Raw genomic sequence first — 23,503 nt, forward strand, 5'->3', positions numbered from 1 at the left:
CTCCCACTGCACATTGCACGCATCGCTCGCACACGCGGCGTGGACGACCGGCCTCTCTCCCAGCCGACGACGTCTCTCCACGCTCCAAATGCACCCCCCCCCCCCCCTTGTCTCCATGCCCTGTTTATTATAATTCCTCTTCGTGGCAGAACACGCGCGTTCCCGTGCGCGTACGGGCCACGGGGCGGTCTCCCCGGGGCTATATATACACAGAACACCGCGGTGAACAGCGCAGTCCCTCCACAGGAAGTTCTCCTGGCAGTGTGTGCGTGTGTTGTGTGCGTGTGTTGTGCGTGTGTTGTGTGCGTGTGTGGCCTCGACCCCTGACCTCGACAGCACCTGGCCAAGCCGTCTCTGCTCTACACCGCGGGACGAGTTCGCACTGCACGGCACTGCGCGCTGACTGACGCACGTGGGATCACTGCAGAAGCGAATTCAGTAGCGCAAGGTAGGGTGGGTGTGTGCGTGTGTGTGGGTGCGTGTGTGGTTGTGTGTGTGTGCGTGGGGAACGGTGGCGCAGTGGTTGACTCATTGCCATGGGTTCCATTCCCGACCGCGGGTAACATCAGCGTCGAGTAATATCTGAAGTTGTCCTGCGTCTCGCTGAGATCGAATACAAATGAAACGAGTACCTGGTGAGGCGTGTAAACATCAGCACTGGCTTGGTGTTGGCCACAGTTAATCGCCGTGTGCAATACCGGGCTTGATTGGTGCTTGTTAACATAACTTTCCCCAGCTGCAGAGACGTAAAAAAAACACTCTTTGTCTCTGGTTCATCTGTCTTCAACTCTGGTGAGCGTCACGTTCGGTCTGTACAGACTCATGTTGTGTCATACATGATTTTCTTATTTTTTTACCTCGATAAGTCAATAAAAAATATGCAAGCATTTTATATACATTTAATAAATGTGTGTCGTTAATTAAGCATTGGCAATAATTTCAGCAGAACAAAGTAGTTCAGAAATATTGTGTGATTTATTTATAGGCATTAATGACCCCTGAGTCAAGTCTCTCTGAGGTTGACTCAGCCTAAAGTGAGCACCCCATCTGGTACGACAGCGTGGCCACCATCAGTACTGGGCACTCAGAATCAGAATATCACCCAACTCAGGTGCTGAGCTTTGCCCACGGCCGTACTCGACACTGCCCTGGCTCACCCGGTGTCCGTGCAGGGCTCGTGGTGCGATGTCTACGCCCAGCAGGGCCTGGAGTCCCACCGACTCCAAGCCCGAGGAGGAGCAAGGCATGCGACTGCTCCGCAAGACCAAGGAAAACCCCCTCGTGCCACTCGGTGAGTCGAGACACCCACACCCCCTGTCACCCTTTTAAATCGTACCCTAAAATCTGTCGTACAAGCCACTAATCCCGGAACCCATCTCTAATTATAATCCTAATTCTTATCATACAGCCTTAACCAGGACTTTCCACCTCTGACTGGACCACACATCCGTAACCATCCTTCCCCCACTAAACCTGAACATACCCCTAATAATTAACATACACTTCAATTCTGATCTTACCTTAACTTTTAAACCTACCCTTAGCTATTACCATACAGCCATATATCTTACCATATAACCTCAAAAACCCTATATTATGGGCTCTTATTTCTGATTTTACTCGTAACTTTAGCCCTAACTCTACCCATAATTGAACCCTAAAGCTTAACTCAAAGCTAACAGTAGTCTGCAGACCAAAAGCCATGACGTTAGATTACTAACACACTGACGCTGCAATATGTTTAGGCTCCAGGGACTCACTATTTCTATAAAATGTAAACAGTAAATACCTATCCAATTATGTTGATATCATATTTGTCCTTATCTATAAAAGGACCTCGAAATGGTAAAGTTTTCTTATAAAATGTTTGCAAATTTACCCAAAAAACACTCTATGTATATTATATTCATGAACTAAATGAGAGATGTAAACATTTTAAGAATGTGTGCATTGTTTTACATTTCAGAGGCTATTTACGAAATAAAATAGGTTCCCTCTAATTAAAACGGAGATGTGTATATATACGAGTGATCTAATATATAGTGATGTAAATATATAGTGACGGAGTGATGCAAATTTCAATGGTGCTCTTTAAGGGTAAAAAATCTGAAATTTGGTAGAATTATACGTGGATCCATGCTGATAGCTAGACAAATACACGTAGCAAATATTCAAAGTGTGAGCCAGAAATTACGTCCTGGAGGTTGATGATTTCACTCACAGAGCAAGGGTCACAGCCTCAAGCTCAACACCGCTTTAAATGTCGTGCCACGGAGTACGACACTAAAGCCAAGACGTGGCCAAGTCCAATGCAGCTTACCAGTGTAATGTTTATTACACACGAGGCACGCTCAATATGGTGACCATTTTCTTGGTTCTTTCGGTAAAGTCACGTAGAATGGAAATAATAAAATAATAAAAATAAAACATAATTAAATAATCCTCACGACGTTTCGGCCACAACGCAAGCAGCCGTCCTCAGGTGAAGACCAGGTCTGTCGGGGAGACAGCGTCTGAATGAAAAACACCACGCTTTGAGCGTATATTTAAGCTGGGTTGTGGTGTGTTTCATTCAGACGCTGTCTCCCCGACAGACCTGGTCAGACCTGGTCTTCACCTGAGGACGGCTGCTTGCGTTGTGGCCGAAACGTCGTGAGAATTATTTTATAATGTTTTATTTTTATTATTTTATTATTTCCATTCTACGTGACTTTACCGAAAGAACCAATAAGATAAATCCCTGCAGTCACGAAAGCTTTAAATCGAAATGTTTACTATTATCGATGTGCGTGGTGTGTGCCACCTTGCAGGGCTGGCGGGATGCGCCGCCGCCGCTGCGTACGGGATCTACACCCTGCGCACTCGGGGCAACAGGAAGATGTCCGTGCACCTCATCCACACGCGCGTCGCAGCACAGGGCCTGGTGGTGGGAGCTATGACGCTCGGTACTTACAGCCCTCATCCATTTCGACACACGCACGCGCACGCAAGACACAGATGTTCTGTATTTCCATACAGACCGCTGGGGCACCTCTGTTGTTAAGGCCGGAATTGCGCACGACAGGGGTGGTATGGCTAGCGTCACGCCCGGTCGTCTTTGTCTCCCTAGTATTGAATTGATAATGTAGAGTATATATTTTGATTTAAAGCTTTCGTGGCTGCAGGGATTCAAATTCTTGGTTCTTTCGGTAAAGTCAAGTAGAAGGGAAATAATACAATAATATAAATATAAAATAATAAAAATTCTCACGACGTTTCGAAACGTCTTTCGGTAAAGTCACGTAGAAGGGAAATAATAAAATAACATAATAATAAAAATAAAACATAATAAAATACAATTCTCACGACGTTTCGGCCACAACGCAAGCAGCCGTCCTCAGGTGAAGAGCAGGTCTGTCACCGTGACTTTACCGAAAGAACCAAGAAAAATGTAGAGTATGTTTGTTGAACTTCTTTCGCGCCGCACACTTAGCCAACCGTAGTAATCGGAGGTGGGGGATAACACACCACGTCTAAGGCTGAGTAGACCCAGGGGAGGCTCAGTACAGGTTCAGATCAGATGTATCACTGATGTTGTTCGTGGCCGGGAATTGAAGGCGAGGTGGCTGGGTTCGTGCCGAAGTACTACAGCACGGTTATTATACCAAACACTAAGACGTATACACCAACAACAACAACAACCGCCATTCGCCACTAAGTGGCGGTGACGTCACCACGACGCTTGTGCCAGGCCATGTGCACCTTGAGGCCACGTGAAGTGTCGAACGCCCGCTGGCAGGAGGTCACGGGGCAGACCCAGGTGCCACGGGTCGACTGACCGAGATGACCGAGATGACTGGCTGATGCACCACCTGTGCCCCCTACTGTACCAACTTGCTGTGCTTTAGCCACCCGGCGCTCCGCTCGTTGTTGTGAGCGTCGCTCCTCCGCCCTCCGTTGTTGTTGGAGGGCGACTGCCTCCAACTGCCCAGTAGCGTCCTTCACGAGCCTCCTCCACTGAGGCCGATCTTGACACCGCTGGTACCAGTCATCGGCAAGTCCACTCAGCTCCACGTCCTCCTGTACCACATCACTCCATCTCTTCTCTAGCCCGTGCCGCGCCCGTTTAGCCCCCTCGATCCGGCCGAACAAAAGCTGTTTAGGCATGCGGTTGCTGGGCATGCGGGCTACATGACCCAGCCAACGCAGCCTTGCCTGCCGGAGGAGCTCACTGATGGGACTTTGCCCAGATCTTTCAAGGACTTGTGAGCTCCTCACACAATCCAGCCTGGTTAAACCCAGGATGGATCGTAGGCAGGCCAGCCTAAATGTTTCCAACCGGCGAAGATGCTCCACTAGGGGGGTCCACGTTTCGCAAGCGTAGAGAAGGGAGGGAATGACCGTGGCCGAGAAGACCTGAAGCTTCGTGCGGAGCGACAGACCAGGTAGCTTCCACACAGCGTTACGCAACCGATGAAAAGATATTGCCGCTCGACTGATTCGGAGTGAGACCTCTGCTGATAAACTGGAGCCGGTCATAAGCACACTGCCCAGGTATGGGAAACTCTCCACTCTCTCCACAACTGCCCCATCACCAATTGGGAGTTGTGGGGGTGGAGTGTCCGATGGTACAAAATACCCAGGCAGGTGCTTAGTTTTGGTGGGGCTGATGGTAAGGCCCCACCTCTTAGTGGCACGCTCCAGTCTCAGCAGCAGCGTCTCCAACTCCTCTTCTGAATGAGCAGCTATTACCAAATCATCGGCATACATAACGTTGTTGACCATTAGGGAGCTATCCCTTGATCGCACCCGGGCGTCGATCAGCCTCCCATTATATCTGTACCAAATGGAAATTCCCCCGGTACAGCTATTGAAGGCTTCACGAACTACGCAGTCGAAATAGATGTTAAATAATGTGGGAGCCAAAGGACGTATACACCACCACCCCACACACACGCACCCGTACACATGATGAGAGATCCATGTGTCATGAATGCACCTTATTGACGACTCAAAATTTGGACTGCCTGAGAATGTAACACAGATTGCCTAAAAATTCAGGCAGTAGCCATCTAGGGTGCCTGAAAATTATATATACTGTACATGCATATTTTAAGATGTCCCTAAACGACCAAAAAGTTGTTTTGAGTGTACTCTCTGGCAATCTATGTTATGCTCACATATTTATTAAATCAATGTTTACAATATATAGGCTTCGTGGCATATTGATGAGGTAATCTATATGGCTCTTGGCCTATTATGGTCAATAAAGCCAAATTCTAATGACGTTAAATAGTCCCTCCCTGTTGACCAATGTCCATGTAGTCTGCTCTGTGATTGAACGAGCCCCATGGAATGCATTTGAGACATCTTGTAGAGGGCCTTGGAGTGCAGTCCTCCCAGTCTGTCACAGCAAGCAGTGCCATGGGGCTGACCTCAGAGAAAGCAGCCACCACGGACGAGCACGTAGCAGTGTGCCTATAGCTACTGGGCGATACGCGCAGGCTTCACATACCGAGGCGTGCCCGTGCTCACTAACCACAGATTTTCCATGCTGCTGTTATCCTCCTCTCTAAACACAAGACGGTTGCTTGCGTTGTGGCCGAAACGTCGTGAGAATTATTTTATTATGTTTAATTATTATTTTATTATTTCTCTTCTACGTGACTTTACCGAAAGAACCAAGAAGATAAATCCCTGCAGTCACGAAAGCTTTAAATCGAAATTTCACAAGAGCAGGGTTAACTTATTTCAACCATCACTAACCGCCACTGATTTTAAAGTACAGATGTCACCAATGGTGAGTGATATCTTCATCCGCCCGCACTGAGCGTTCTGATGAAGTCGAGCCAACTATCCACCTGTGACTTGATGACGGACGCTTGTGTTGCGCCCGAAACGTCGTGATTTAATTTATTTTATACCTACGTGACTTTACCTCCTGTGACTGACAAGGCGTGAGGAGGCCTTCATCCAGCAGTTGATAGGCAATGTTGGTAAAATCTTAATTTTCGAACTTTCGTGACTGCAGGAATTATTATTTGTTTCTTTCGGTTAAGTCACGTCTAAAGATAAAAGAATAAATTAAATAATTATTTAATTCAAATAATTATTTGATTTTTTCCAAATAATTATTTGTTTCTTTCGGTTAAGTCACGTCTAAAGATAAAAGAATAAATTTAATTAAATAATTATTTAATTCAAAAAATTATTTGATTTAAATAATTATTTAATTTAATTTATTATTTTATCTTTAGGCGTGACTTAACCGAAAGAAACAAATAATAATGTTGGTAAATTGTTGGTAAATTTATCGTCAGTCAATTGACGTGGAAATATTCATGCCCCCTTCTCCTCCTCCCCCCCCCAACTATTGAATGAATATTTAGTCGTTAATAGTTAGTGATATTTGCCACAATTCGATCCGAGAAGTATTTTTAAAGATAGTGAGGGAACCGTAGCACCTCTAGTGACTGCAGAGTGACTGTCACAGCAAAAAATCTGTATCACTTGATTCAGATTGTTTGCTGTGACAGTTTCACCTGAAGACGGAAGCTTGTGTTGCCTCCGAAACATCGTGATTTTATTGTTTTTATTTTTTATTAATTTTAATTTCATTTTTTACCTACGTGACTTTACCGAAAGAACTAAGAGTATGAATCCTTGCAGTCACGAAAGCTTCAAATCTAGAATGACATGAGTCTGTTACAACACGTACGAATCAAAGAACGTCTATTCTTACGCGTACGCTTCAATGCGTGTATCATCATGACCTTAAGACTCGATATTCATATATGCATCGTTATATCCCTATTGCTATTGACATCCTGGCAGACGGCTATGCTGCTATTCTTTGGTTCTTTCGGTAAAGTCACGCATAAAGATAAAATAATAAATTAAATAATAGCATACTACGACGTTTCGATTGCAACACAAGCAATCGTCATCATCAGGTATAAAATAAATAGCAACACAAATCTAACCAGAAAACTATAGACAGACATATAAGCAGACAGATATCACAAAGATACACAGAGAGAGAACACGTATCGGCACAAAGAGAGAGAACGTCTCTGTGACGAGGACTTAAATATAGAGAGGGGGCGGGGGCGGAGAGAGGGAGGGGGCAGATAAAAAATTAGCATGTCAATGAGTGGACGACGACGTGGTACGGTACGCAAGCTTGAAAATTAGGAGAAAGACACACTAAAATTAAATAACCTAGAAAAATATGCTGCTGTATAGTGGACGCACTCACAGCTTCTCTTCTCTAACAGGGGTGCTGTATACAATGTACAAAGAGTACATCTTGAAGATACCACCTGATGAGCCTACCGGGAGCAGCAAGTGAAACTCCTTCTCTGGTCAAGATGCGAATCCCACTCACAGAAAGCTACTGCTGGCATCTAGGCCACATACACTTACTTGTATATTGCACCCACGATGTTATATAACATTCACATTGTACATCTGCGCTTCAACAAGTGGCACGCGTATACTAATACAACTGCAATGCTGAGTAAAAGTGCTGACTTGCCCAGAAAGTAATAGGCGAGAGTGCCTTTCACCATGGAAAAATAAAATGAAACAACGTTTAAGCCTATTAGCCTACACGCATTCCGGACCGCTGTTTTATACCTTTGCTTGTCCCGAAGGACTATAAACATGAAGGGGAAAAATCATGATTTTATTTTTACATGGTTATTATTATTATTATTTGTATTAGCCACAATCCACCATGATGGCACATACTTTTTTATTCCCTGAAGTGAAGTGTTAACACGATGTGACAGCCATCGCAGATCAGTTTAACACGTGACCAATATCATCCATAATAGAGGTTTTTTTGGGTTAAATCGCGTAAGAGAAGCCATCACAGATGTTGGCCACTGCTAATAGAGGACATTCATAAAAGTATTATCCATTCTTATAACATTATTATTAGACAACAGTTTGCAATGCTCGGCTGATATATTGTCATGTTATTTCTAATATTCTTGAAAAATATTTTTACTGAAAAGCTTAGGTGATCTTGAATAGCACATAATGGGAGCATTCAAAGCAATCACAGCCGAGAAGTTTGGTCAACACCTGCGACTATTTTTGGCCACTAACGTTGATGACAATTTGTTTTACACATGCTACAGGCTCTAAGCCATATATGCAGCATAAAGCGACTACTCGCGAGGGCATATGTATCCAAGAAAAAGCGTGGAAATACATTGCACAGAGCACGAGGCTTCTTAAACTATTTACACGCATGCACATGAAATGTGCAGATGGTGCAGCGGATGCTAGCACGTCCAGAGTGAAATGAGATTCATGTCAAGCACAGCAACACTGCAATACACCGTGGCACTAGATTGCTTGTGTTTTTTAGAACGGAACTGCTGTTTATGCTAATACCGTGTGTATTTTACAGTTAATGTAAGGTAACAAAGTTTGCACGTATGTTTTTTGTTGAAAATAAGTTCTTACTTAAATTGTATAGTAATCTGCTTGTATTGGACATGGGCACACAGTCTGCATCTTGCTATGTTTTAAGCATGATTTTTATATGTGTGTGTGTATATATTTCATGCATTCATGCCCTCTTGCTCTTCGTACTTGAATAAAGTCCAGCTGATAAAAAAAACGCCCATGTTTTCATATCTTCAAGTTTTAATTGTTGCAATTAATTATGGAGGATAATGACTGTAGTTTAAAATCAATTAGAAAAGTGGTTTACACTGGGGTTAGACAAACTGCGTTATTATTCCCAGGCTCACCAGACGTAACCACCAACAGTCAGAAATATATATCCACAATTTACATTTGCACTTCAAAATATATTTTCATTTGGTTCTTTCGGTAAAGTCACGTAGGCGAAAAAAATATATTAATTATAAAATAAATAAAAATAATAAAAATAATATATATTTAGTTTTCACCTACGTGACTTTACCGAAAGAACCAAAGAGTATGGATCCTTGCAGTCACGAAAACTTCAAATCTAGAATATTTTCATTTGTTGTCCTTCCCCCGCACCTCCGATTAAACACGGTCGGTTATGTACGGTGCGAAAGAAGTTCAACGTCCATCACATAATCGTGGACATGCACTTGGCGTTTCCCTTGCGCAGTCTGAATCGATGTGCTGTGGCTCGTGTGCATAGGCACACGTGGCCATAGCGATGTATCTGCTGGACAGCAAGAAAACTCACTCGCTAGTGCACGGGGCTGATCATCGCAAACACATCAGTTCGGATCCTAGTCAGGGTCAAAGCAGCCCATGATTTACTTAAAAATGATCCATGCCATGTCAACGTGGAATGGCCACCGCAAATGGCTCGGAACCAACAATGGACATGAGCACCACTCAATGCTCATCAGAGCCTAAACTAAACATAGAAAAAAAGCGATTTTGATCTCGGCTTGTGTGCTTGGTGTTTCGAGTTAGGGTAACACGAGAGCACAAATCAACACCCGCACAGTGTGCATGGGTTGTCTGCCTGACAGAGCTGTTTCGTGCAAGCTGCACTTGCGGGCAGAGGGACGAGGCACCCACACCGAACCCACACACCACGCAGTGTATATTTATAATAAGCAGCGTTTTAAGTCTTTGTTGCAAAACACTCGGGCAGGCCAAACAAACATATGCAATACCGTGGGGGTTTTCATACGATTATGTTATTTTCCGAAGAACAGCCGCTTGTATACAAACGCACGGTGAACACCTTAAATAAGCGTTTATTAGGACAAGAGACCATGTCCGTGAACATCCTGGTGCAAGCAATCTATTCATCTCGTAAACAAGCACGCAGGCCGGTCGACTAACGGGGCATCGGGTTTGTGACATGCCAAACCTTTCAAAGGCAAAAAAAGAACATCACGCTATTTTACATTTTAAATAATCTTGTCCCACATTTGTATCCGGACCTCGCAATGGTTTCGTCTTAGATCGTGTGCTGTATAGTAGAGCGTCACTTTTGAGTGACCTTTCTTCATTACAGTCGGGGTCAACATTTTCTTACCCACTGTGCCACCCAGAGGGTAATCTTTGTTGGATGACTCTCAACCCAATATTTAATTCGCACAACTTGAATTTTGGCAACTTTAGTTTTTGTTAAATGCAATTATTAGTGACTGTGCCGTGACAATCAACTCACTACATACCCGAAAAGCCGGTTTAATACTGGTAGGAACCTCCTGGTTACACCAGCCCACAGGGGATTATTGTGTCCGTCGGGCAGGGAGGGGCTGGGTGGGGAGGGGCTGGGTGGGGAGGGTGGGGCTGGGTAGGGAGGGTGGGGAGCGGCTGGGTGGGGAGGGTGGGGCTGGGTGGGGGGTGGGAGGGGGCTGGGTGGGGAGGTTGGGGCTGGGAGGGTGGGGTGGGGCTGGGTGGGGGGAGAGGTCGGGCTGGGTGGGGAGGGTGGGGAGGGCGGTTGCTGGGTGGGGAGTGGGAGGGGTGGGGCTGGGTGGGGAGGGGCTGGTCACCCCGTGGTGCCCTTATAAAACTCAACGTTTAACCTACTCACGCCGGCTTGTGCCCGCCCTCACAGTCGGCCATATTTGCGGAATACACCACGCCGCCGTTGACCCTGGCCATTGACCGAGCAACCCGACGTTCCTACCAGCTCCCTCCGCAGGAATGTGTTGACAGCTACCTGGCTGGATTTAAAATTAGAATCCTAGGGGTGACAATTCAGCCTTCGGATCTCGAGAAACCCGGCCACCTTCGAGATATTCACAAGAACGTGAATAGCAACATTGGAGACAACGGTGATGGTTTATAATGCGATTTTTTATGGTGATGGGTTGATGGTAATGTTGGTGGTTCCAATGTTGCCGGTAATATTCACCTAAGGTGTTGTTGACTGATGTTGATGGAGCTGACGCGATTATGTTAATGTTGGTGTTGTTGAAAATGGTATGTTGATGGTGGTGAAAGTGATGATGATGATGTCGGCGATGGTAATGACGATGTTGATTATGATGCTAATCATGGTAATGACGATGTTGATGATGGTAATCACTATGATGGTATTGACGATGATGATGATGGTAATAACTGATGATGATGGTAATAACGATGATGATGATGTTGTTGATGATGTTGATGTTGTTGATGATGTTGATGTTGTTGATGGTAATGACGATGATGTTGATGGTAATAACGATGATGTTGACGACGATGATGATGTTGATGATGATGGTAATAACGATGATGATGATGTTGATGATGGTATTGACTATGATGTTGTTGATGTTGACGATGTTGATGTTGTTGATGATGGTAATAACGATGATGTTGATGTTGACGACGATGATGATGTTGATGATGATGTAATAACGATGATGATGATGATGTTGTTGATGTTGACGACGATAACGAACCCGGAAAGGGGTCATGGCGCATGCGCGCCATCACCGCGCGTCCGTCTCCATGGCAACGCCGGTTTCTCAGGCTTCAACCCAACAGAGACCAACGCTATAGACACAATCACACACACACACCGATACACACACAATATAGACAATATAGACACAATATAGACAATATAGACACAATCACACACCGACACACACACAATAATATAGACACAATGCATACACAATACAGACACAATAAAGACACAATATAGACACAATCATACACACACAGACACACACAGGACACAAAGACCAGTCACACACAGACACAGCCCCGGTCACACGCAACCCGGGTGACATACAGTCGTCACACACAGACACCCACAGACAGTCACACACAGACACACACACAGTCACACACAGACACACAGTCACACACACAGTCACACACACAGAGACACACACAGTCACACACACAGAGACACACACACAGTCACACACACAGAGACACACACACACAGTCACACACAGACACACACACAGTCACACACACAGTCACACACACACACAGTCACACACACAGACACACACAGTCACACACACAGTCACACACACAGTCACACACACAGACACACACACAGACACACACAGTCACACACACAGACACACACAGACACACACAGTCACACACAGACACACACATACAGTCACACAGACACACACACAGTCACACACACAGACACACACAGACACACACAGTCACACACAGAGACACACACACAGTCACACACACAGAGACACACACACAGTCACACACAGACACACACAGACACACACACAGTCACACACACACACAGTCACACGCAGACACACACAGTCACACACAGTGACACACACAGTCACACAGTGACACAGACACACACAGACACACACACAGTCACACACACAGTCACACACAGTCACCGACACACGCGGAGTCTGCATGGACGAGGCGCTGGGCGAGCGGCTGCGGCTGCAGCTCGCGACGCTGCAGCAGCAGCAGCGCGCGCGCCTCGAGCGGCTGCGGGAGCGACGCGGGGACCACGGGGACCTCGGCCTGGAGATCACGGCTCCTGCAGACCCCGGGTACGACTCCAACTCACACCCTGGGACCCTGGGACCCCAACTCACGCCCTGGGACCCTGGGACCCGGGAACCTCCAACTCACGCCCTGGGACCCGGGGACCCCAACTCACACCCTGGGCCCCTGGGACTCCAACTCACACCCTGGGACTCCAACTCACACCCTGGGACCCGGGGACTTCAACTCACACCCTGGGACCCGGGGACCTCCAATTCACGCCCTGGGACCCTGGGACGCGGGAACCTCTAACTCACACCCTGAGACCCGGGGACTTCAACTCACGCCCTGGGACCCTGAGACCCTGGGACTCCAACTCACACCCTGAGACCCTGGGACTCCAACTCACGCCCTGAGACCCTGGGACTCCAACTCACAGCCTGGGACCCTGGGACTCCAACTCACACCCTGAGACCCTGGGACTCCAACTCACGCCCTGAGACCCTGGGACTCCAACTCACAGCCTGGGACCCGGGGACTTCAACTCACACCCTGGGACCCGGGGACCCCAACTCACGCCCTGAGACCCTGGGACTCCCAACTCACGCCCTGAGACCCTGGGACTCCAACTCACGCCCTGAGACCCTGGGACTCCAACTCACGCCCTGAGACCCTGGGACTCCAACTCACGCCCTGAGACCCTGGGACTCCAACTCACACCCTGGGACCCGGGGACTTCAACTCACGCCCTGGGACCCGGGGACCCCAACTCACACCCTGGGACCCTGGGACTCCAACTCACACCCTGAGACCCTGGGACTCCAACTCACGCCCTGAGACCCTGGGACTCCAACTCACACCCTGGGACCCTGGGACTCCAACTCACACCCTGAGACCCTGGGACTCCAACTCACGCCCTGGGACCCGGGAACCTCCAACTCACGCCCTGAGACCCTGGGACTCCAACTCACACCCTGGGACCCTGGGACTCCAACTCACGCCCTGGGACCCGGGAACCTCCAACTCACACCCTGAGACCCGGGGACTTCAACTCACGCCCTGGGACCCTGAGACCCTGGGACTCCAACTCACACCCTGAGACCCTGGGACTCCAACTCACGCCCTGAGACCCTGGGACTCCAACTCACAGCCTGGGACCCTGGGACTCCAACTCACACCCTGAGACCCTGGGACTCCAACTCACGCCCTGAGACCCTGGGACTCCAACTCACAGCCTGGGACCCTGGGACTCCAACTCACACCCTGAGACCCTGGGACTCCAACTCACGTCCTGAGACCCTGGGACTCCAACTCACAGCCTGGGACCCGGGGGCTTCAACTCACACCCTGGGACCCGGGGACTTCAACTCACACCCTGGGACCCGGGGACCCCAACTCACGCCCTGGGACCCTGGGACTCCCAACTCACGCCCTGGGACCCTGGGACTCCCAACTCACACCCTGGGACCCTGGGACTCCCAACTCACGCCCTCGTGGGGAAAGACCATGGGACACACTGCGCGTTGTCAGTTCTCTTATTGAAGTAAAATATTTAAATGTTGTTGCAAGCCCTTTACTGCCAATGTCAGAATTGTCTCGTGTCACAACATGCGGTTTAAGACTTAGGTCCACATGGCGCAGTTCTAATAGTAAATAGGAATGTAACGATAAACAAACCCCTCTGAATTTGTATTTATGATATTTTGGATCCACACGAATGTGGAATTTTAATCAATCATTGGTATAGGACCATTAAATGACATGAACACTGCCAAACTGTGTTTAGAATGTTGGGAAACGCACTTCTCTTTGAGAGCTCTTCTTAGGTTTGTTATCATTTGTATATTGTTCTGTTATCTGATTAAAATTACAGTTTTGACTTATGGTGAAGAATCAGGCTGGCACATCGCTGTTTATTCTTGCACATGAAACGTGGCATGCTCCTTAGCGTTCAGCTACTGCAGAAGCTGGAAACATTACATCTCTTGAAAACATTACATCTCTTGAAAACAAAATCTAGGAAAAGGAAAAACTCGTATTTGTTTTCAGCGGTCGTCTTTTGCACCCATCAGCATAACCCATGACCCCAAAAGGAGCCTTTACCCATTTAGTTTACGTGTTACGTACGATTTTTAATAAAACGTCCTCCGCTTCATGCGGTTACTCGAAACTGCCGCTAAGATACATTCAATATGATGTGAAAACGGTGTTTCAGAGCTGCAGGAGATGTGGAATAGGGGATGAAAGTAATTTTAAATATATGTATATAAAATCTTGATTTGAAGCTTTCGTGACTGCAGGAATCCATAGTCTTTGGTTCTTTCGGTAAAGTCACGTAGGTAGAAAAATAATAGATCATGACGTTTCGATCGCAACACAAGCAATCATCATCAGGTGGGACAACCCTTACTTCAGCAGTTTTTACTTGCTGTGGTTGTCCCACCTGATGACGATTGCTTGTGTTGCGACCGAAACGTGATGATCTATTATTTTTCTACCTACGTGACTTTACCGAAAGAACCAAAGAGTACGTGTATATACAGCTTGCTGCGGTGCTCCGTCTGTCAGGCCATCAAGTGGGGGCAAGGACGAGGAGGTGAGGTTCCTGCAGGAGCGAGTGAGGGAGATGGAGGATGAATCGTCGCGACTCCACCGGATCCTGGCCGAGAAGGATCGCCGTGCTGCACTTCTGCAGTCGCAGCTGGAGGAGAGCCGCCTCGCCCTCGCTGGTTCGGTTCCCACCATAAATTAGCCACAAATATATTTAGGGATGACGTTTACCGGGACCTATTTTAAGGACATGTTTACACTGACCATAGGGCTCTGTATTCATGTAAGTATACGGAAGTTTCGTATTTCGGTATACGGAGCAACCATTAAAAAAGTGCAGTGTTCAATACAGAGCTGCTGTAGTTACCATACTTGTTGTATTACCATTTGTAGATTTAACACTAATCAAAGCCGGCTTAACACCCACCATCTGTGCTGGGGCATGAACAAGGAATGCAGGGCTGCACCTTTGTCTTTAATTGGTTTATAATGCAAGTTTAAATATCGCATTATGTATCACATTCCTGCGGAGGGAGCTGGTAGGAACGTTGGGTTGCTCGGTCAATGGCCAGGGTCAACGGCGGCGTGGTGTATTCCGCAAATATGCCCGACTGTGAGGGCGGGCACAAGCCGGCGTGAGTAGGATAAACGTTGAATTTGATAAGGGCACCACGGGGTGACCAGCCCCTCCCCACCCAGCCCCACCCTCCCCTCCCCACCCAGCCCCACCCAGCCCCTCCCCACCCTCCCCTCCCCACCCAGCCCCTCCCTGCACGACGGACACAATAATCCCCTGTGGGCTGGTGTAACCAGGAGGTTCCTACAAGTATTATGTTCATTGCACACAGTATGTTACACGTGCCTTGGTTATGTAATTGTCCCCTCCTGCAGGCCCTGTAGGCGCATCTGGAGACAGTGCCGCCATAAAGATTGTGGAACTTTCGAAGCGCGTGCGGGAGATGACGGCTGAATTGGAGAGAGAGCGCAGCAGAGTGAAGCAGCTCACCACTAAACTTCGCCAGCTCGAAGAACAGGTACAATCAGGACTTCATTTGTTCTTCCTGAATATGTTCCAGGTTGCTCGTAGGCTGGGGTAGGCATGCGACTCGTGGCTATAACCATCACGAGCGGTACACTGGACGTCGTGTGCTGAATGTGCCAATATTTTTCAAGTCACTGAGCCAGACGAACCCAGCTGAAATGAAGCTCCGAATCCGCCACACGTAGACATACGCGAGCCCATTTTAAATGTTATTATCTAAAGAGATGAGGCAATGAACTTAATTCAGTTAATTCATCCACATATTGTACGTGGACTAAACCTACTTTGTACACATCTATGTTTTCTAATCTGAGTGTGAGAATGGTAATGTTTAATCTAGCAACTTTTATTTATTCAGCGCCAAGAGTTTGATTCTGACAAAAGGCAAGGTACTGGAAGTGGAACTCATGGAAAAGACATCCTAAAATCTGGTGATGCAAAGGTATGTAGTCGTAATGATACATTTATTCGCAACACATTCATATGCTAAAATGTTTCAGTTATTATAAAAAATGAACGAACATTTTATGACCTTGCAGTTTGGAGACAGCAATGAAGAGAAAGCCCTGCAAGATAAACTCTCAGCAACAAACTTCAAACTCTCCGACTCCAGAAACCAGGTGCAGCTGCTCAAGCAAGAGCTGCGTGCCGCTCACAAGGTATGTTACCTCCGGCACTTTTGGCAAAATTTCACAAATTACATAGCTTGAGAGATTTGTTAATTCGATTTCATGATTCATTATTGTGTTTATACATGCAGGTACTGACCAATGAAGTTGGCGAAACGGTTAATATACCGAACTTATTGAGCAATCCTGGCAGCTGGAGGGGAAGATCCCAGCAGATACTGAACCTACAAACCAAGGTGAGCATTGGCAAGTTGTAGAATCTTGAGCTTGTTTATTGTGTTATCTATTGTGATCGATGGCCCCTCCACTCGTGGTTGATTGGTGGTTCTTGCACGCTAGGTACGAGAGTTGGAGGCGCAGCTGGGCCAGAGCACGCAGAGGAGCAGAGGCTCGGAGCACCTCCTGGAGGAGGAGGAGATGACTGGCATCGGTGGACCTCGACGCACTCCCCTGCAAGACAAGAACCAGGCACACATTCGAGCCATGGAACGTGAGCGCAAGGAAGCAATGGAAGTAAGTTCCAGCAAATGGTGACAGGGACAGTGCTAATGTTTTGCATTTGCTTTAAGATTCGTTACCTAAAGATGTATTGTCATGAGCTAACTCGTAACTCGAAGAAACATTTTGCACGTCCTCAGAAGATGACAGGGGAGTTGGAAACATTGCGCAAAGAGCAGGAGGAGGGCCGACGGAAGCTGGAAGGTACGCGGGCCCGTAACACCGTGCTCACAACCGAGGTGAAGACCCTGCGAGCACAGATATCTACTCTGATGGCCAAGGCACAGAATGATGATGAACTCATCCAGACTCTGATGGTAAGTTATTTTCCTTGGTTATTTTCAAAAATAATAACATTTCCATGTAAAATGACTTATTACAATGCTATTAGAATGTATGTATAGGCACTGGTAATTCAAAAACGTTGATTATGAATCAAAGCTATATATTAAATACCATTTAGCTGTGTGAAGTATCGTATGTTCATATTACGTGGTGTTTTTTACTCTGCCTACATTAAGGAACAACAAAAACGTCTGCAGCATCTCCTGAAATCATCGGCAGATGATGCGGCAAAACAAGGCAAAGAAAAAAGAGTAGTGAGACTTGGTCAAGCGATGGATGTTCAAAACCAGGGCCAGCAGCAGTTCCACGTGCAGGCTGGCAACACCCTAAATCAGCTCGGTGGATACTCACCCAAAAGCCAAGGCAGTCTTCCTGACCTGGAACAGCCCGGAGGTCCTGAGCAAGCAGACAACACTTTTGTCAGGCAACTTCAAGAGATGGTGACGGAAAAGGAAGTAAAAATTAAACAACTTGAGCAAGAAATTCAGCACATGGTCCGAAAGGTTGGGTTAAATGTAAATATTATGTTTTACTCTACTTACATGAGTGCGGTCTGTTCTTGATATTAAATGCTTGATGAACTGTACATTCACATCTCTCTCTCTCTCTCGCCAGAGGCTGGCAGCTGAAGGGACAGGCGATGAAGCTGCTCCTTTTCATCTAGGCTCTTCACAGGGATCTGCTAGGTAAACAAACGTAACATCATAATCCAACAACAAACTGTTAGTTTGGTACTGTTGATATTATCATCTCTATTTTATGCTTGTGTTTTACAGGACGGTATCAAAGATGGGCCATACAGTGGTGGAGGCATCTCCCATGACTGTAACATCTGGCGGTGCAACCAGGCCACCAAGCAGCAGGTGTGGATCTACAAAATAATAACTTCATGAGGCATACATCACTGGTATCATTGCACACAAATGTTTTAAAGTGTAGTTTTTTAACGTCAAACTTTTGAATCTAAAAAACGCGTAGTCTCGTAATCCTTTGAGGAATAAATTAATGTTAGATGTCAAGAGAGATTCACCACCACAGTTGTACAATTTATTCAGATGATTTCTTTTTACTCTTGTCATACAGCATACGTGAGGAAACTGAGCTGCTTAGACGGCAGTGTGTCGAGTTGAGGGCATTGTGTCAGACTGCCCAGGTGGAGAGGGACAGGCTAATGGAGCTGGTTGGAGTTTTGCAGCAAAGGTGAAGCATCAATTTGCATCTCGGATGCCGATTATTTCATCATATTGAACATGTCCGTTTGCATGAAATATGTCTCACAGTGCGTTTCCTTAATACCTAATTTTTACGATTCATACTTTAACATCTGACTTAGTATTTTTATATGAATATTATTATTGAACTTATTTTTCATTGTTAGCAAGCGAACACACAGAGTAACCGCATATAGTATGGACAGCCCAGATTTCAAAAGCAATACGTAATGAATTATACAACTTAACTATAATAGTTCTGGACTTCGTGTATGTATGTATGCATCTTGAACTTCTTTCGCACCCTACGTAGCCAACCATGCTATTCGTACCGCAACATAGCAAACCGTGGCTAACCACGCTAATCAGAGGTTTGTGGCTTGCAGGGTTGAGGAAGCTACTGACAAGGCCCGGGAGGCAGAAATCAAGCACCAGGAGAGCAAGCGCCGGGCCGTGGAGCTGGAGCAGCAGCTGGGACGGGCCCGGATGGAGGCCGGCAGCAAAACGCGTGCAGGCAAGAAGTGTAAAAAAAGGCCGAATACTGTTACTTATGTCAAAGAAATTTAAGCGCAGGAAGTATGCATATTTTTGCCGCCTCATGAACAATGTACTTCGTCAGCTTGCAGAGTGTTATGTTCGTGCTTATTTTGCGAGTTAATGAACGGAAAGTGATTGCATTATTCACTTGTGATTAGTTCAGTACGTTCGTACTAAATTGATGTGAAAAAATATGTTTATGTCATACTCAGGGCAGATAAGCCGAAGGAGCATTCAGCTCACTGACCAAAAGCACAGCTCTTCCTCAGCCCTACCATCTGATGCACGAATTCCAGAGCTGGAAACACAGTAAGTGAAACCTACTTACAGTATAGAGGTTGAATGCTTTGAAGAGCTTACATTTTTATATGCAGCTTTAAAAAACGAGCATATTTTCCTCATTTATGGATTCTTGTCAATGTAATGATACTAACACTTTGAGTGAAGAAGTGGTTAGCACAGTGCTATGAACCCAGCGACCTGATTTTGATTCCCCTAAATGGCTCTCATCAGTTGTGAGTGATATCTAATCCTGCCCTGGGCCTCCCCTCACCCTTTCACCAAATAAATATTTCCAGGGTGGTGAAGTATGCCAAACAACACCCATGTGTGTGTGGGCAGGCCTTCGTCCATCAACGGATTGACAAAGGGCTGCAGTTATTATTATTATAACACGTTGTTTTTAAATTGGGTGTAACTATCAGGCTGGCGATTCAGCAAGATGAGAACGAGGCTCTGAAGATGGCTTTGCAAAGCACCTTGCACGCTAAGGAGGAGGACTTGCGGCTCTACAACCAGATGATGGAGCAGAGCAAGGAGATCTTCCTCCAAGCCCTGTGGCAGGAACGTCAACAAGCCGGTGGCAGAGGCTCCAGTGGAAAATGAACAGGATCTTGACATTGTTGTATTGTTTTTTCAATAAAATACTTTATAATTTACAATTGTAACTTTGAACAGAGTAATAACATCTTATAACTAAGTGCATTTGCTTGTTGGTTCACAAGATGTAGCAATTGTCTTTGCAGCTTAACCTGAATACACATATGATGACATATTTTACTACAGGTGTGTAAATGATTGTAATATTTAAAAATGGCATTCTGACTGTTCAAACATTTTTCCTACTGCATTGTATAAAGTGTGAGATTTCTTACATGGATTTGTATTTCAGTACCTATTTTGTACATGCATGACATTCCATTTGACTTTGTTAAAATAATTTACTATTAGTTTACTGGCTGGCGAATGTAAACTCTCTGACAACATAGGCTTTATAATTATAACTTGAAAAGTGTCCTTGATTCTTGACTGACAATTTGAGGAATAAACTGCCATGTCACCCTAAATACGACTCTTAGTATTTGTTTACTTATCCTTTAACATTGTACCCATGACCATATCACACCCGGATTGTGGCCAATCTCGTCAGATCTCTGAAATTAAGCAGGCTTGAGCCTGGACAGTGCTTAGATGGGTGATCATCATGCATACAAACAGGTGATGTAGGATACTGCAGAACGAGATTGTTCGCAGGGAGCTGTACATTCCATTATCCTGTACTATGCTCCAACAACCATCCTTCCTGTGTTCACTAACTCGCAATGATCAGTGTTGTGAAGTATGGTCAAATACATTCCACAACCCGCAAGGCATGGATGGGCAGGCTCTCATCTAGCAGTGGATTGACAAAAGGGCGATACACTATTATACACAGTAGTTACTATATGATTACTTCAAATATAGTATTTCACCAGGATAACTCCGTGTGACGATATTCAGGATGCCGATTGACACACGTGTAATAAAGGACTCTTTCACTGTGTCTGTCTCCGTTGTCCTTTATTCGGGTTCTTTACACTTGTCCCACACGGCCCTCGCTCAGAGCCTCTCCGCTTGGCAGCTCGACAGCTGCCGTCGCTCCCGTAGCCTTTCCCCACTCCGATGCAGCTCCGCTGCAGGCTTCCTTGTGCAGTCCTTCAGCCGCTCTCACCGCAGCTCCACCGCTGCTCTCTGTTCCTCCTGTGCCCGGTCACCGCTGGCCGACGGTGCCGAGTCTCACCGCGTGGCGATCTCGCCACTCTCCACCCTCTGCCCTGCGTGGCCTCACCCTGTCTTTATTCCCACACTCTCCCTGTCTCTTCCGGTTCTCTCCCTTAAGAGCTTACCCCTCTCCCCCCACGTGACCTAACCCCTCCCCCCGTGACGTCATACCCGCTAGGCCGTTAACGCCCGCATTACACACGCATAGCAAACATGTGTTAATCAAACACGTGACACTCTTAAAAGTCCACGGTTACCGCATCAATGTTGAAACTTGGTTTTGCTTCATAGTATTTTACAGTATCCCTGTATCTTTATTCAATGAATCGTTATCAACCAATCTCCATTGCTATATTCCAATATTGTCCTCAATAAAGTCAGCTTCAGTGCACATTTTATTCACAAATTATTACCTGGTGCCACAGTGCTGCGTTGGCAGCGGTGCCACAAGCACCAAACATTGCGACTTGAAGATAAATCAACCAGCGATGTTTCGGGCAATGGCCCTTCTAAGCGCATAGGTGTCTGTTCTTCGTGTGGTGTGGCATGTGTTGTTCTCCACTGTGGGGAGCGGTCGTGTAGGGGTTAGCGCGTTGGCCGCTTATGGCCAACACCAAGTGACGATTATTTGAACCGATCCTGGGCATTCCCTAGGTCGACTCAGCCTCAAATGAGTACCCAGTGCGGATCCTCGGCATTCCCTAGGTCGACTCAGCCTCAAATGGTGTACCTGGTGCGGTGTATAGTAAACATCGCCGCTGGGGAGACAAAGGCGGTCGGGCGTGGTGCTGGCCATCCACCCCCTCGTGTACCGTTCCACCTATCACAGGTGCTACTCGCTAACAGCACTTGCCCCAAGTCTATTAAAGCCACACGGGGGATCTTTGTCTTTGTCTCCACAGTGACCGAGAGAGGGCGACATTGTCACGGCTCCGGGCACCGCAGCCCGCTCGGCTTCCACCTCCGTCGTGACAGAAGCCGAGACGGGAACGGCCACGGTTCGGGGGAGGCGGCGTCGGGGTCGAATTCCCTCTCCACGTGGTGTGGCGTGAGCCTGTGCCGGCCTTCGTGGGTGCTCCGCTCATAGAGCACGTGCGTCAACAGTCCGTCTGTGTGTGTGTCTGTCTCTCTGTGTGTGTGTCTCTGTGCCTGTGTGTGTCTGTGTGTCTCTGTGTGTGTCTCTGTGTGTCTGTCTCTGTGTGTGTCTCTGTGTGTGTGTGTCTCTGTGTGTGTGTGTCTCTGTGTGTGGCTCTGTGTATGTGTGTCTCTGTGTGTGGCTGTGTGTGTCTGTGTGTATGTCTCTGTGTGTATCTCTGTGTGTCTCTTTGTGTGTGTGTCTGTGTGTGTGTCTCTCTGTGTCTCTCTCTGTGTGTGTCTCTGTGTGTGTGTGTCTCTGTGTGTGTCTGTGTGTGTATCTCTGTGTGTCTCTGTGTGTGTGTCTGTGTGTGTATCTCTGTGTGTCTCTGTGTGTGTGTCTGTGTGTGTCTCTGTGTGTGTCTGTGTGTGTGTGTCTCTGTATCTCTGTGTGTGTATCTGTGTGTGTGTGTCTCTGTGTGTGTCTGTGTGTGTCGATGTGTGTGTGTCTGTGTGTAGGGAGCGGTGGTGTAGCGGTTAGCGCGCTGCGCTATGAGCCTGGCGACCCGGGTTCGATTCCCGCTCACGGCCAACACCAGTGACGATTATCTGAACCGGTCCTGGGCCTCTCCTAGGTCGACTCAGCCTGAAATGAGTACCTGGAGCGGTGTGTAAACATCGCCACTGGGGAGACAAAGGCGGTCGGGCGTGGTGCTGGCCACCCATCCCCTCGTGTACCGTTCCGGCCTTCATAGGTGCTCGCTAACAGCACTTGGGGGCCGTCCATAAATGACGTCACGCGATTTTGGAAGATTCTTGACCCCCCCCCCTTTGTCACACGGCGTCACAAAAAGTCAGACCCCCTCAAATATGACGTCACAAAGCTCTGCCCCCCCCCCCAAAAGAATAAAACATGCTTCAAATCGCTTTAAACTATTGTCATTGTAGTGTGTATTTAATGTGGCGCTGCACTCTGATGTTGTAGGAGAAAACATTATTAAAAAGTCTATTTAATTAAGTAGAACGTGTTGTCTATATTCATTTAAAGTTGCTCATTTTGATGTGACGTCACATTTCTCAACCCCCCCCCTCCCCTCGTTACACATCACAAATGTCTGACCCCCCCCCCAAGTGCGTGACGTCATTTATGGACGGCCATTTATCCTTGCCCCTCCAGTCTGTAAAGG

The 23,503-nt window shown here is 46.9% G+C and overlaps 2 protein-coding genes across 2 annotated transcripts; both read left to right on the forward strand.

Moving 5' to 3' along the window:
• The first annotated feature begins 249 nt into the window (after positions 1 to 249).
• LOC144946635 (HIG1 domain family member 1A, mitochondrial-like) lies at positions 250 to 8,565 on the forward strand. The gene is made up of 4 exons (XM_078875716.1): positions 250 to 448; positions 1,173 to 1,291; positions 2,811 to 2,945; positions 7,257 to 8,565. The coding sequence occupies exons 2-4, from the start codon at positions 1,186 to 1,188 to the stop codon at positions 7,328 to 7,330; spliced, it is 315 nt and encodes a 104-aa protein (XP_078731842.1). The 5' UTR covers positions 250 to 448; positions 1,173 to 1,185; the 3' UTR covers positions 7,331 to 8,565.
• A 3,703-nt stretch (positions 8,566 to 12,268) lies between these two features.
• CCDC13 (coiled-coil domain containing 13) lies at positions 12,269 to 20,233 on the forward strand. Its single transcript, XM_078875842.1, has 15 exons — positions 12,269 to 12,455; positions 14,959 to 15,119; positions 15,832 to 15,974; positions 16,341 to 16,424; positions 16,522 to 16,641; positions 16,743 to 16,847; positions 16,951 to 17,124; positions 17,250 to 17,426; positions 17,631 to 17,969; positions 18,070 to 18,140; positions 18,231 to 18,317; positions 18,538 to 18,654; positions 19,052 to 19,179; positions 19,415 to 19,511; positions 19,907 to 20,233. Exons 1-15 carry the CDS (start codon positions 12,313 to 12,315, stop codon positions 20,085 to 20,087), a joined length of 2,127 nt encoding a protein of 708 aa, XP_078731968.1. The 5' UTR covers positions 12,269 to 12,312; the 3' UTR covers positions 20,088 to 20,233.
• The last annotated feature ends 3,270 nt before the right edge of the window (positions 20,234 to 23,503 follow it).

This window comes from Lampetra fluviatilis, chromosome 1 (genome assembly GCF_964198595.1).
Source record: "Lampetra fluviatilis chromosome 1, kcLamFluv1.1, whole genome shotgun sequence".
NCBI classification, from domain to species: Eukaryota; Metazoa; Chordata; class Hyperoartia; order Petromyzontiformes; family Petromyzontidae; genus Lampetra; species Lampetra fluviatilis.

Excerpts from the sequence above, each read along its gene's own strand:
- CCDC13 (XM_078875842.1), top strand. The coding sequence starts at position 12,313 with ATGGACGAGGCGCTGGGCGAGCGGCTGCGGCTGCAGCTCGCGACGCTG. Across the intron at positions 16,642-16,742 it reads AGCTGCGTGCCGCTCACAAG|GTACTGACCAATGAAGTTGG; the intron begins GTATGTTACCTC and ends TTATACATGCAG. Across the intron at positions 18,141-18,230 it reads TCTTCACAGGGATCTGCTAG|GACGGTATCAAAGATGGGCC; the intron begins GTAAACAAACGT and ends TGTGTTTTACAG.
- LOC144946635 (XM_078875716.1), top strand. The coding sequence starts at position 1,186 with ATGTCTACGCCCAGCAGGGCCTGGAGTCCCACCGACTCCAAGCCCGAG. Across the intron at positions 1,292-2,810 it reads AAACCCCCTCGTGCCACTCG|GGCTGGCGGGATGCGCCGCC; the intron begins GTGAGTCGAGAC and ends GCCACCTTGCAG. Across the intron at positions 2,946-7,256 it reads GGTGGGAGCTATGACGCTCG|GGGTGCTGTATACAATGTAC; the intron begins GTACTTACAGCC and ends CTTCTCTAACAG.